The 14188-nt window shown below is 44.0% G+C and overlaps 3 protein-coding genes across 3 annotated transcripts in view; 2 read left to right on the top strand and 1 right to left on the bottom strand.

Annotated features, from left to right (window-relative positions):
* The window catches only part of ALDH1L2 (aldehyde dehydrogenase 1 family member L2), a 34408-nt gene extending 32604 nt beyond the window's left edge, over positions 1-1804 (top strand). Inside the window, exon 23 of the mRNA XM_074144399.1 lies at positions 1021-1804. Within this exon, the coding sequence (XP_074000500.1) occupies positions 1021-1076 (56 nt within the window). The 3' untranslated portion in view covers positions 1077-1804. The remainder of the gene's footprint in view (positions 1-1020) is intronic.
* Positions 1169-8050, bottom strand: NOPCHAP1 (NOP protein chaperone 1). The gene is made up of 4 exons (XM_074144400.1): positions 7972-8050; positions 6617-6703; positions 5703-5839; positions 1169-3501 (listed from the first exon to the last, which is right to left on the bottom strand). The coding sequence occupies exons 1-4, from the start codon at positions 8039-8041 to the stop codon at positions 3319-3321; spliced, it is 477 nt and encodes a 158-aa protein (XP_074000501.1). The 5' UTR covers positions 8042-8050; the 3' UTR covers positions 1169-3318.
* A 2746-nt stretch (positions 8051-10796) lies between these two features.
* Positions 10797-14188, top strand: part of SLC41A2 (solute carrier family 41 member 2) — a 60501-nt gene continuing 57109 nt past the window's right edge. Inside the window, exon 1 of the mRNA XM_074168083.1 lies at positions 10797-10916. The gene's annotated coding sequence lies outside the window, so the exon portion shown is untranslated. The remainder of the gene's footprint in view (positions 10917-14188) is intronic.

The following is a 14188-nucleotide window of genomic DNA, read 5'->3' as shown; positions in this document are numbered from 1 at the left end:
GTTGTTCTTTCCCTCCCTCGTTTCTCATCTGACAGTTCAAATCAATGAAAAACCCACCTCACCTGTGTGCAGTGTATCTAGAAAAACATGAGCTACGGATGCATTTCCTGCTTCTCCTACATTCCTCCCGTTACAGTAATCGAGTTCCTCTCACATCCCTACAATATTCCCCCCTCAAATACCTCCAGTTCAGCCCTTCCAGTATGTTTGCTAAGTAAAGCTACAGCACGCAGAATATTCCTCTCCAACTCCTCTCAGAGCAGTCACGTTACAGCTTGTCCAGAGCTGCTCACAGGCTACCAAATGCTGTCAGGCAGCAAAAGTATTGGCCAAAATCTTCTTTCCCTCAGAAAGAATGCTAACTTAGGTTTCTCCTCTAAACTTGTAAGAGCATGGGAAACTTCTTTATGCCTTAAAAAATGTTATCAAAATTTGCTCACAGCCACAGAGAAAGATGCATTAAAAAAATCTTTTCTTGTCAAAAGCAGTTTTTAAAAAAAGTGAAGTCTAATCTGTCAAAGAAACTTTACAAGTCTGGGCAGATTAAGCCTCTTGGCAAAGAAAAATGAAAAAAGAAAAAAAAAAATTCAGTGACACAAGAATATTTTTGCCTTTGGAATCTCTAGCCAGCATCAGACATCTCCGGGAACCAAAATGAGTATTAGTATCAGGAAAAAAAGATTACCAATTTTTAGTTTCTTTACCTAGAAACGTTAACACAGGTAAACCAAAGTTCATAAATTCAACTGTGAGCCTCCAGTGGCCATCTAGGAACTGCCGCTGCTGCGGTCCCACCCAGGTGGCTGCTTCTTTTTCTTATCACACCTGTTGGGTTTGGCCTCTTCTTGTCAAACCAGTTCCGTAAATCTCAGTAGGAGGGTAAATTAATTAGTTTCCATTGTTCCTTAAGGACCCAAATATTGGCTAAAGCATTTTAAATTTTTTTCTTAATAATACAGTCTCTGACAACATTCTCTCATCTAGCTGCTATTCTAACCGCTGAATATTGTGCTTGTACAGGTGAAGAAGCTCTTAATGAGTATCTCAGAACCAAGGCTATCACTGTGGAATATTGAAGTAACAGCTTCATTTGGAAACTAAACTTTCAGCAGAGTTTGAATCTTAATGACTCCATGAAGCACTTAATATCATGCCCAGGATATGCTGTCTGCAGTGCTACAACTGAAAAAAAAAAAAAAAAAAACCCCAAACAAAACACTCATTCCATGGATAAGTTTCTATAAATCAGGTCCAAATTTTAGTTTTGCTGACAGATAAAAGCATTTGGAAATTAACCTGAAGTTCTTTAAATTGTGCAGCAGCAGTTGTTCGCACAGTCCCCTCCCCAAAAAAACCCAAGAATATGGTTTATTTTTTTAAATACAACTGAAGAATGAGTTCTCACATGCCTACTTCTTATTTGTGTGAACGTAATATTTACATGATAATTTTAAATCCTTAGTCATTAGGCTTCTCTTAAAGTTGAACTAAAATATATTGATTATGCCCTTTTTGCTATAAACCAGTTGAAGTTTTACAGTAGCGATTAAACATTCTGCTCTGGTGATTCTTCAGCAGTACAGAAAAACCTTTGTGCCATAAGAAGTAAATCAATGCAAGGAAGTGCACTTACTATGATCTTTGTATAGTACATACAGAGTTCAACATCGGTGTTAAACTATGCATATCAAGCTAAAGTTACTGAAAATATTTTCTATCTTTTTGTTGATACGGAATGTGTGATCTGCCTGCAATTTGAAAGGTGGTTACATTAACAGATTAAAATCACTTTTTGTGTCTGTGCATATGGACTGTTATCACTGTTTTATACGGCATGATTATTACTTTGTTTTTCATACTTTCTCTTTTTAAGTGTACGGGAAAATCTCTTGTAAAATGACTGATTTCAGATGTTGGCTTTCAAACTTTTAGTTTGAAGGGCATTTTCCACAGATTGAGACCTTATCTAACAAACTAAGCCTACTAAGACCACTTGCTCTTCTTCAAGTGAAACTCCATCCAAATCTTAATCTGATCTGTGGGCTGCCATTAAAAGTAGCAGGCCCATTCTTTGATTCCCACTCTTCCCCTTTGCTGCAACATTTTGTGGTTTAATCAGTTAACCCCAGTAAATCATGCCCCGATCCTACTTTTAAGAAGCCACATTGTGAAATAAAGATCAGAATCCTTGTTATTTCTTACCACAAATATTCCGGAATCAGGTATTGAAATTACAGGTCTGAGATTCAAAATATTCTGTAAATAATTGCAGATTTCAAGCATGACATTAAGTTTAATATGAGCAAATACAATATAGAAAATTTTACTTTAATGGTGTAGAAAATACAAAGTTCCTTTAAGAAACAAACAATGACATCCAGGAGCATGACAGATACTTCTGAAATGCAAAAAGATCCATGAAGTAAATAAAACACCTCAACTCGTTATATTTGATCAACCTGAGGTAAGTATGAACCGAACTTTCACCAGTTTTGGTTTCACCATTGTTTCAAGCTAACCTAAGTACAGGCCAGCTGAAAATTCACCTTTTTATTCTTCTGGCAGTGGCAGTTGATTACAAAATGGAGAGGACAGAAACGTGGCAGGGAAAGCAGGAGGGAGACTCGAACATTTAAGTACTGAGAGTATCTGTGCTACAGCCACAGACGTTCCAGATGTGAGCTAGTAACCCACCTGTAATGACATGGAGCTCAGGGCAGGCAGAGAGGGTAAGAAATCCTTTGCTGAACTCTCTCTTCAGTCATGGCTGTCCTTAGCCACGTCCATCTTGAAATGACCTCAGCCACTGCTTTAGTGTTCAACGGTTACTGTCATGAATGCAATGTAGACATAGCTCTAATGTACTTTAAGATAATGTTTAATATTGAAGACATTGTACATAACACTTCACAGGCCTCGGAATATAAAAAATAGAGCTTTTTTCCTAGTTAACTCTTTACTGCCCTTGAAGCAAAAACATCCAGCACACTACCAAAATCTTTCTTCAACAAAGCAAGAGAAGAAGAATTTTAACTGAACAAGTTCAAGTGCCCCAGATTCTAGCTGCTTTCTTAGCCTAGCCTATGATGAAGTTTGTTTCCATATCGTTTCATGAATAAAACCGTACTTAATTCTTCAGAAATCCAGCTTGCCTCAGTCATGAGAGGATCCTGAATTCTCCACCATATAAAATATAGCATTTCACATGATCTTGAAGGGATGCTACATTGGGGAACAAGATAGTTTTAAGGGCAAAGTCTTCAAAGTAATAAAACATTATTTGGTTTGCGGGTTTTTAAAAGTACAATAAAAATGGATTTACTCATTCACTTTGCTGTCCAAAATTTCTATTTTGCCCTTTTCTTGCTTTTGTTTAGGAAACTTAATGTTGTCTATTGTCACTTCGTCAGTTGTACAGTCATCTTCAGATTCCGAGTCATCTTCTGAAATTAGTATCTCTTCATCTGTATCAGAATCACTCAGTTCAACTACAGCCACATTCTGGAAAAAAAAAAAAAACAAAACCACCCTTAGTTAACACATTATACATTTCTATACCACTTCCATCATTTGAGTAAAACATAAAACAAACATATGTACTATCATAAGAAAACCACAACCACAATGAGAAAGACTTTGGGGTTCTCCTAGGATTATGACAAATATAATTCATGAACAGATTCCTAAATATTTAAAATGTAATTTATATTACCCTATAGGAAATATAATGCCATTTTTATATATGCTGGTTTGGGCTGAGGTAGAGTTAATTTTCTTCATAGCAGCTAGTATGGGGCTATGTTTTGGATCTGTGCTGAAAACAGTGTTGGTAACACAGGGGTGTTCTTGTTATTGCTGAGCAGTTGCTTACACAGCCATGAGGCCTTTTCTGCTCCTCAGACTGCCCCTTGCTGTGTTGGGAGGGAACACAGCCGGGACAGCTGAGCCCGACTGACCAAAGGGATATCCCATGCCATATGACGTCACGTTCAGCATATAAAGCTGGGGGAAGAAGACAGAAGGAGAAGACATTTGGGGTGATGGCATTTGTCTTCCCAAGTAACTGTTAACACGTGATGGAGCCCGGCTTCCCTGGGGATGGCCTGCACATGGGAAGCAGTGAATGAATTCCTTGTTTTACTTTGCTTGCGTGTACGACTTTACCTATTACACTGTCTTTATCTCAACCCACGAGTTTTCCCACTTTTACTCTTCTGATTATCCCCCCCATCCTGCTGAAGGAGAGTGAGCAAGCAGCTGTATAGTGCTTAGTTGCCAGCTGGGGTTAAAACACCTCCTTATATCATTATCAGAGATAAATATAGCTGAACTTGGATAGTTTAAACCAGATATTTAAACTGTCGAGCAGGAGGCATCAAAACTGTGATTTTCAGTGAAGATTTCAAATTTTTTATATATATACACACACACATATATATACATATATATACATATACATACATATACACACACACACAAATGTGTGGTTATATATTTATTAATACAGTTCATATCTTATAACCTAGTAGTGTTCACGGCACTACCACTACTGCAAAATTGCAAGTGGTTTAAACCACCAGGATATTTTTGGAAGCAAAAGTTATCATATATTTCCACATGCAGAGCCATGATTTTTGAGGTCTGCTTTTCTTTCTGAGATTATGTCTTTAGTTGATAATCCTCACCTCAAAAACTTCCTGTATGCTGCAAAGCAAAATACAGGAATTTGAGATGCAAATAAATTTCTTCAGTGATTTGCAAATAGCATCATGCTATTAAGCACGAGGTCTCCGGGCTTGTTTGTTATAAAGCCAAGACACTTTTCAGACACTGTCACATGCAAAATCTTTTAAAAGTCCTGTCCAAGTTACCCATTCCACTTAAGCATCTTAAAACAATTTAAGATTGTCTTCTCACTATTTATTTGGAATTCTTCAGCATATACCAGCACTGGACAACCTATTGCATGCAGGCTAGATACAACCTACAAGAACTCTGAATCCAACAAGTGACCAATAAATTATTCTGACAGCTCACACACCAAATCCCAGGTTGCCTTATTTCTGCCTTTTATCTTGTGGGTCTGCAGGCCAGAAGGCACTTGTCTGGGACATGCATATATCACATCACCTTCATACTAAAACGTTGTTACATGAGCATGTGGCTGCAGCACTTCAGTTAAAAACGGCACAAAAATACTGATGTGAATGTATATAAATAGAAAAATACCAGCCATAAAGGATCGCAATAAGACTAAACTTTTCTAAACCCAAGACCCATAGACAGTCCTAAAAATACCTACAAAGCACAGCTGAAAGCGTTATTACTCTTATACTGAAGCTTTCTGTTATGCCTTATTACACCTTACATTGTCCATTTTCTAAACTAAATTACCCACGAGACATTTAAAATACAATTTGTGACTTGCTTTAGATTCAGAGCTGCGGATTCAAAAGTATGTCTTATTCTGGCCTTAAACTGCTTCATCCCCAGTCATTAAATTCTGCAAATATGAAAACCAAGCCGTAAATGCTTAACCAAATAAGCATTTTCATTGCAACTATGTTTTGAATTTGCAGGTCTTAGACTAAAATGGTAAAGACATAGCCTTATCTATCAAATTAGCTCATTCTAAGATCCAAGAATTATTTTAACCACACCTAAATTTTTTTTATAAAATAAAAAATATAGTAAGTATTTACCATTTCTATAACTTTTTCTGTTGCGCTGTCTAGATTTTCAATATCAAACTGATGAGCTGGTGCCGTTATCATTTTTCTTCTTAGCTCATCATTGGCATGCGCCATCTGTGGTAAAAAGCTCTGTACACGGTCCAAAACTGAAAAAGAAGTAGTTATCACACATATATATGCAAATGGATGCACATTAGTTTATACATTTATACTTCAGAAATCTAAGCATGTAAACAGATTCCATTTCAACAGTAATTTTCAGCTGTCTACCATATTTAAGATATTATAATAGGAGGTTTTATTATATATAGTATTCCATTTCCCAAGATATAAACAGCAAGAAGATACCGTATCTATCGGTCAGCGTGTGGTGCAGGAAGAAATCACTTCAACAATTCCATCTGGGTTTTTAAAACAAAATGTGACTACTTTACAGAAAACTTGCTTGTAAATTCCATGGTTTTAAATACACATTGAGTGCCATCTTGAGAAATTTCCACATCACCATTATCTCCAATGGAAATACAACTATGTCCTCCTTTCTTCCCTATTAAAGTATTAACTGAAGATCTCGAAGACGGAAAAATTCCGTGTAACACAGATGCCATAGATATCATGCTACACTAAAGAAAATTCAACATAATTATCAAAAGGGTCTCTGAAATTAAGATGGTGGGAGAAAGACAGATGCTTTAGATTGAAGTATAAAACATTTAACCTTTACAAATCTAGCTCTGCAGAAGCAGCAGTGACATGGTTAACCAATGGGACGTGCAACTGCAACGGAGGACCTAGCACCAGTAGAAACAGAACACAAGAGTTCCTCCCTTTACCAATGCAAGGAAAGCACTGAAACAAAAGTAAGTTATGTCAAAGATGTCACCTGATACTTGACACTGTTCCAACAACAAAGTCCTACTTACCATCACTCCTTGGCATCCTAACTGTCTGTAAAGTTGTGGCCTTCTTGCTGCTACATTTTGAACTAATCAACAAAGTTTCTTCCAGCCCTGGAAACAAACAAGTATTTGAATGTTTACCTATGTCAACCACAAATGTCACATTTAAATGGTGAGGCTCTCTCCTTGTTACTACTTTTCCACCTTTCTACAACAAGACTGAAAATAAGGATTCAGCTGTCTCTGCTTCTGGGAATTCCACTCTGCTTTCCTGCAAATACTGTTTCTTGATGTCCATTGCTGGTGCTCATCTCAGAAGTTCTGTAAGCAGTTGGTAGTGAATGTCTAGAACTTGCTACCACAAAAGGCTGTGAAAGCAGACAGATCAGCAGGTTCAAGGGAATTAGGCAAATTGAGGGCAGCAGAGCCATAATCTGATATTTAAAGGATGCAACAGGAACATACTGTACCCTCTAGCATCCCTACCCCCACAATTACACATACTGGGCAATTACAGGAATGGGGAGCACACAGTGCTTAACCTAACAAGTTCTCTGTAACTACCGTCTCCCACTGCAGTTGTTGGGAGGCAGAACACTGGGCTATACGGACCACCGGTCTGACCCAGCAGGTCACTTCCTACAGGCTTCCACTGTTTTTGAAGTCCTTTGTCAAAGATTTATTTAGGGATGGCCATCAACACGCGGAGAAACTACAGGCAATGACCCATAGCAACACATAGTGAGGTGACAGCCACCACGTGCCGGTGACACCCATTTAAATGCCCTCCCCCACGTGGGTGGCGACCAGTGAGAGCAGGCCACAAACAGCGAGCCGTGGTGCTAACCACCTAAATAAGCATTTTCAAGAGCAGCACCGTAAAATCCAAATGATGTGGGGAAACTGCATTAATTACACAAGCTAACTCTTCCGACTGCCAACGCAGTCATTAGGCCGTTACCATTAACTAAAAAGAAGGTTTATTTCTTTTTTTTTTTTTATCCTCACAGAAACGTTGTTACGACTATCGACACTAATTTACGTTTAGTTTTGAGTTGTGCCCCCCCCCCCCCCCATTTACTTCGCATTACAGTAGCAGCGCCCGGGAGAACGGCGGCTCTTCCAAACACGCCAGACGTAACAAAAAGTGGAGCCCCCAGCAGCCAGTTGGCCTGAAAAGCCTCCCCGCCTCAACCTCGGGCAGCCCCCGGCGGGCGAGGCCTACCGGCTCACCACCCTCCCGGCCCGAGGAGGTGGCCGGGCTGAGCACCGCCGCGCCGGTCCCGGTCGAAAGGCGGGCAGGAACTCCAGCTCAACTTGGAGAGTGGCGCGGCTCCGCGCCTCCCGGCCGCGGGGCTCCCCCCGCGGGGGCCGCTCACCTCCTCGGCGCCCCACGGCCAGCAGCTCCCGAGAGGCGGTGGGCCCCGCCGCTCCGCCGTCCCCCGCCATGCGCCGACCCAACCGGAAGTGGTGGCGGGCCGGGCTGCTCGCCCCGCCCCTCCCCGCCCCAGCGCAGCGCCCCCTGGCGGGCGGGAGGGGCAGAGCCGCCCCGAGGCGGCGGCGGCGGGGATTAGGGGCTCACCCGGAGCTCCGCGGGGTCACCGCCGCCCCTGACGTCAGGTAGCCGGCAGCGATACCTACACCCGTGTAAGTCTGGGGGTCAGTAATGCAGAAAGGAAAATAATTCATGTTACAAAGGGAAAAAAATCAAACACAAAAAAAAACCCTATTTTTAAATCTTTATGAAAGGATTTGGCACAGAAAGTCCATCCCGTCACTCAAAGGCGAAGTGAGAGTATGAAACAGGGCTGCGAGCAGGGAACGATACCAGAACGCCTGCTAGCAGCTGCTCTGCTTTCAAAACTTCCCCATTTTCGCTGTGCAGAGTTTGACAAATGCACCTGAAACCGAATTTCAGGCCCTGAGGGAATTTTTAATTACCTTCTGGAAAAGAAACTTGCACAGCCGTCAAGTTCAGCTGGCACCGGCCAACCTGTTATTCGAGGTTTGTTCTGCAGTTTCTGTCCCTACCCGCTTATAATCTAGAGAATGTGAAACCTGTAAGAAGAGAACTGAATGGTTCGTAAGAGACAAGACGGGAAGCCCAAGCCACAAATGAGAAAAAGCAGTGACCGGGTAACCGGGGTTTATAAGCCCTCATGGCAAAGAACACAAGAAAAAAAAACAAAACCACAAAACAACAACAAAAAAACCCCAACAAAACCCAGATCCCAGTATCTTAGAATTAACAAATGCAAAGGAGTAAGAAGCAGCAAACCTCCTGCACGGCCGCAAGCAAGAGACTCCACTGCTGGTTTCCTGAAGCACCAGCCCAAGCAAGTGTCCTCGGCCACTTTCCCAGGCCACTGGCAGCGCCAGGCACACCCCACTGAATTCACTGCCTGGTCTGCACCTTTCTACCCAACTGCGCTCCAGAATTTTGGTTTCCCAGAAAAATCCTATTGCTTGCTTTGATGAATGAAAAATCTTGAGGACAGAGGAGGTTTTTTTTTTTTTTTGCTTTGGGCCTCCAAAATTGAGTCTTTCTGCAATTGCACATAGCCCAAAATAAACGCACATGAGATTCAAATAATGTATTTAATCCGTGGGTATTACGTGATTTCAGTGGAGGGAGGGGCATAACACTGTCAAGGAACCTGTAACAGGGAGCAATGAAATGATTGCTCAAGATCACCAGACAAGCGATTAGAAAAGCCAGAAATAGCACCCTCAGGTGCTATTCCCAAACCTCAGGTTTATAGTCTAACCTGCTGGCAGCAGAGGCAGATGTGATCTTTATCTGATTTGCAAGGCAGCCTAACTACATACCCACAGAGTGTGACACGTGAGTACACACAGGGCATGGATATACATGGTTACTACGAGGGTAGGGAGGGCACCAGCATCCATAGCCCAAATTCCCAATAAACTCAGGCTTGAGACAGCATGGAATGAATAGCTCTGAGGTCTGGGCTGCTTTGTTCGTTTAATGCAGCATTGACTCAGAGCTGAAGCTGATGTTGTATATTTCACTACCATAGTGCAGGTTTTCTTGGCCCTGGTCCTGCAAATACATTCTTCCTGCTTGGGTTTCTGCTTTTCCACACATCCTCACAGCAGCTAGCTCCAGTTTATGGCAGACACTCGGTTTCTTGCCCACGTCATCTCTTGTTCTATCTATAGAAAGGAAAAGAGATGCTGTAGACTTAGCTGCTGTCACCATCATTAAAACCTGGTTCTCTTCTCTTCCTCTTTCTTTCCTTTCACCTTCCACTTAGGGCACCCTCTCAGCTTCAAAGCGCAGACCAACAATTGATGAATAATACTAGCAATGACAACAACTGCACAAATTTTGACGGCTTGACTATTTTAATGCATTAATACGAAGTGTGTCTCAAAACGAGGGTTCTGAGGATTGGTTAACGTGGCCCAGCAAGGCCTTGACTCCATATTTAGTTTGACACAGGCAGCTCATTTCCAGGGAGTTACTCACGGACTCACATTTAAGCACTCGGGCTTAAGCGTGCAGGCTACACAGTCTAGCTTGGGCAACACGAATATTCCAACTGACCCAAATACTTCAAAAAAAGAAAAAAAAAAAGGATTTCTGAGGAAGCTATTTTTAGCCAAAGCTGCAGGAAAGAACAAAACCCGTCCCAGTAGCTGACATTCCGGAACCAGTACAGCACCCTCGGCTGCTGGCCGCCAAGAAAGCTTCTGCGACTGGGAGCAAAGGCAGCCCCGCCGCCGGCCAGGCCACCGCCTCCGCGGCTCGCCCCGCTCCCCGCCTGCGGAGCCCCCAGCCGGGCCGCTGCGGAGGGAGCGAGGCGGGGGCCCACCTTCGCCCCCCGCCGCCGCCGAGCGCAGGGGGCCCAGAAGGCGCAGCGGAAAGGGGAAGCCCGCGGCTCCCCCCCAGGGCAGGCGGCGGCGGGCTGACGGGCAGCCGAGGCTCGCCGGAGGGGGTGCGCCGGGCCGGGCTGTAAGCGATGGCGGGTCCATCCCCTCCCGCCGCCCCCCGTCGTCTCCCCTCAGCGGCGCGGGGCGACGGCTGGCGGCGGCTCGACCCCCCAGCGGTCGGCTCCTCCCCCGCTCGCCGCCGGGCCGGTGGCGGCGGCTGCTGCGCATCACGGGCCACATCATCGCGGAGGCTGCCCCCCCCCCCCCCCCCCGCCCTTCCCCTCCTCAGCCGCTTCCGCGCCTGCTCAGTGGCGGCGGCGCTCACCTAGCCCCGGAGCTGTCACCGCCGCCGGGCTGGTCCCGCCCCGGCCGCCGCAGCGATGGAGCGGCACCCCGGGCCGCCGCCGCCGGCATCGCCCGCGCCCAGGTGAGGGGGGGAAGGCGCGGCCCGAGGGGGCAGTGGCGGCGGGGTAGGGACTGCTGGCGGGGGGAGGCTTCAGGCAGGGTTGAGGGGCTGGGGCGGGCCGGCGACCTGCCGCCGCGGGGCGAGGGAGGCGGCGGGCGGGAAAGTTTCCTCACCAGTGGCGGAGCTGCCAGGCGCCGCCCCCCCGCCCTGTCCTCCCGGGAGCAGTGCGCCTGCCGCACCCCAAATGCCGGGGCTGCGGGGCCGCCCGTCCTCCTCCCACGGCCGGCGTCCCCTCCGGGCCCTGAGACCGCCGCCCGCCCTCACAGCCTTCCCTTCCCGCCCTCCTTTCAACCCCGTCCCGCACCGTGCAGCCTCCCCCTTCTCTTCCCTCCCCGCCCCGAGCTGATCGCCGGCCTGCCCGGGTGTCCTGCCGGCCCACGGGTGTCCTGCCGGCCCACCTATGGGTGCTGAAGGGCGCAAGGCCGCCCGCGCCCCGGTACCTGGCGCTCCTTGCACCCCCGCAGCTCTTGTCATCAGGTGCACTTGATTCTGCGCTGCTCCAGGTAGGCTGGACAATGAGCCCTTTCTTTGGTTTCTGTAGATCTGCCCGACGTTCCCAGCGGCCCCCATTCCCTGGGGGCCCATTCCATACGTCCCTATGCGCTTGCATGTCTCTTCCCACCTTTGCACCTATAAAAATATGCCAGAACCTGCCACCGCAGATGCAGTCGCTTGACAAGCATGGAGCCTGTACACAAATAGCATACAAACAGACTTCAACCATCATCTTTTTTGGTTTACAAGTGTAGTAATTAACATGCGATGGCACATTTATACTCTTTTCATACTTTTCTGCCCCCAAAGAGGAGCCTTTTGTGACTTACTCTACTTTCTACTCTGTCGTCAATTGTCAAGTAAGTCCAAGTTGTAGCTATGTCTTTTTCTTTAATTGCAGTGAACATTATTTTTCCCTCACCCCACTGTCCGATTGTGTCTTCTTCACTCACATTGGATCCTAGATTGTAGATCACACTACATTAACCAGGCTCCGGTAGATGGAACATATAAAATTAATTGTTTAGTCTTAGTATCAGGAACAAAACATAAATACCCGAAAAAAGTCTGCCCATATATATTTTCTAGGTAGAATCCTAGCAGGCTTTAGTAGACATCCAAAGTTATCCTCACTTTACCAGTTCAGCAATGCTGGTAAAAAGATGAGGGCAGGTGGGAAGACCTGTTTTGGCAGCGTTCCCTACATATACTGCCTTAAAGAGATTGTGAAACTGGAACCATAAATGTTACATTATGACTGGTAGATACTTCAGAAGGGAAAATAGCAGTGTATCATTTTCTTTTCAAATACTTCAGAGTATTATCTGCAAAAAACAATGTGAAGTCTGTATCCTAGTGCCTGAGTTAATAAGCAATTCATCCCTCCTTGGTGATGACAGTAGAAACCTGTAATCAGGATCCCAAATAGTACAGTGTAGGACTCATCCTGGAAAGTATCTGTTGGTTACTTAATCTATAGGACTGCATTATCTTTTATATTTCAAACTTTCCCACCTGTTTTTCATGGGGTGGATGTGATTTGCCTAGTATAGTTCATGTTGGTATTCCATTTGGGTGATTTTACAACCTCACCGCATTTCACAGCCTTGCTCGGTTTCGGTCTCTTGTGGTTGAGTTGCTTTAAAAGTGCAGAGGCAAACCAAGTCTTTTTCTGACAGCTGCTTTTCTCTTACTTGGGGCCAAAATCGAAAGCTACCATGTTCAGGAAGTGGAATGCAGCAGTCTCAAACTTGTCTGAAAACTGAGCCTGAGGCTGGCAGCTCTTTTAGTGTCTTACATTCAAAAAGGCATCTGGAGAGTCTTTAGTGTTTTTTCCTCTCATTATTTTTTCTTTTCTTTCTTTTGCTATTGATTTAACCTACAACTCCCATACAATAAACACCATGTTATCCTGTTTACTGTGTCATATTTAAGAAATGGTATATAAAGCCCGTATATCTGCTTTGCATGCAACATTTGTTAATTTTCAGTGTGCTTTCCAGTCTTTAATACCCAGGATTAAATATCTGGCATAAATAATCTTGCAGCACCTTGGGTTCCGGCTCCTACAAAATGGTTAACGATAATACAATCTGTTTATTCTTTGTATGTGCTAAGGTGATATGATGTAGCTTTCACTTCATGCTGACATATTCACAAGGATACAAATATGTAAATGAGTAACCACGGGTGTGATAAGGATGTGAGTGAGATTCTGGGAACTTCTACATATGCAGGACACAATAGTGGAGAAGAGGATGTGCGGATCCCTGTGTCACCCGTGTAAATATTATTCTGAACTTAAAAAAGTCCCCCAAAACCTCACATTTCAAACTTCATGGAATCTCAGAATTGTTGAGGTTGGAAGGGATCTCTGGAAACGATCTAGTCAATCACCCCTGCTCAGTGTCAGGTCAAGTATAGCAGGTTGCTTAGGGCAGTGTCCAGTTGGGTTTCAAATACCACCAAGGATGGAGAGTCCATAACCTGTTTGTACCAGTGTTCAACCATTCTCATGGTAAAACAAAGCTTTTTCTTATGTTTAAATGGGATTTCCTGTGTTTCAGTTCGTGCCCACTACCTCTCATCCGTTCACTGAAAAGAGTCTGGCTTCATCTTTGAAGCCAGAAAAGAATCCAACTTCATCTTTGCTTATTATGGCAAAATATTAAAGCTCAGTATTTTATTACTGTTTTATATTACCTTCCTGGATAACCCTTTCCGAGGCTTGTTCTTGTACTGAGAGGTGTTTCTCAGGCAGGCATGTTTAAGCTATTGTGTTTCATTGTAGGCTACTTAGAAGTACAATGTAGAGGTTATTTTTGCTTTAAAAGATTACCTGTAAAAAATGTTTGCAGCTTTTAGGAAAAATGGGATTTGACTATGGTGTGATTAGATTTAGATCCTGTGAAAGCCCTCAGTATTGTTTAGATAAGTGTTATCTTTTGGTTTTGTTAGCTAAACCCTGAAAGAAGTTAATTTTCCTAGACTTTGATAAGTATTTGGTTTAGCCTGTTGTAATGTTGACTCTACAAATGTTTCATACTCCATAATTTACCACTCTTCCCCTTTCCCCTTTTTTGGAGGTACTTTTAAAAGCATGATGATTTAATTCCTAATTGTTTCCATGCTTTAAATAAATTATCAGCAGTCTAATCAGTAAATGACTAAATGAGTCCCTTAATCCTGCTATTGCTGAATGTTCTTTAAACCTTAGAAAAGTATGGAAGAAGCATCTC

This window comes from Numenius arquata, chromosome 2 (assembly GCF_964106895.1).
Source record: "Numenius arquata chromosome 2, bNumArq3.hap1.1, whole genome shotgun sequence".
Classification (NCBI taxonomy): domain Eukaryota; kingdom Metazoa; phylum Chordata; class Aves; order Charadriiformes; family Scolopacidae; genus Numenius; species Numenius arquata.
The sequence above is the reverse complement of the archived record's forward strand: the minus strand, read 5'-3'. Positions and strand labels throughout refer to the sequence as shown.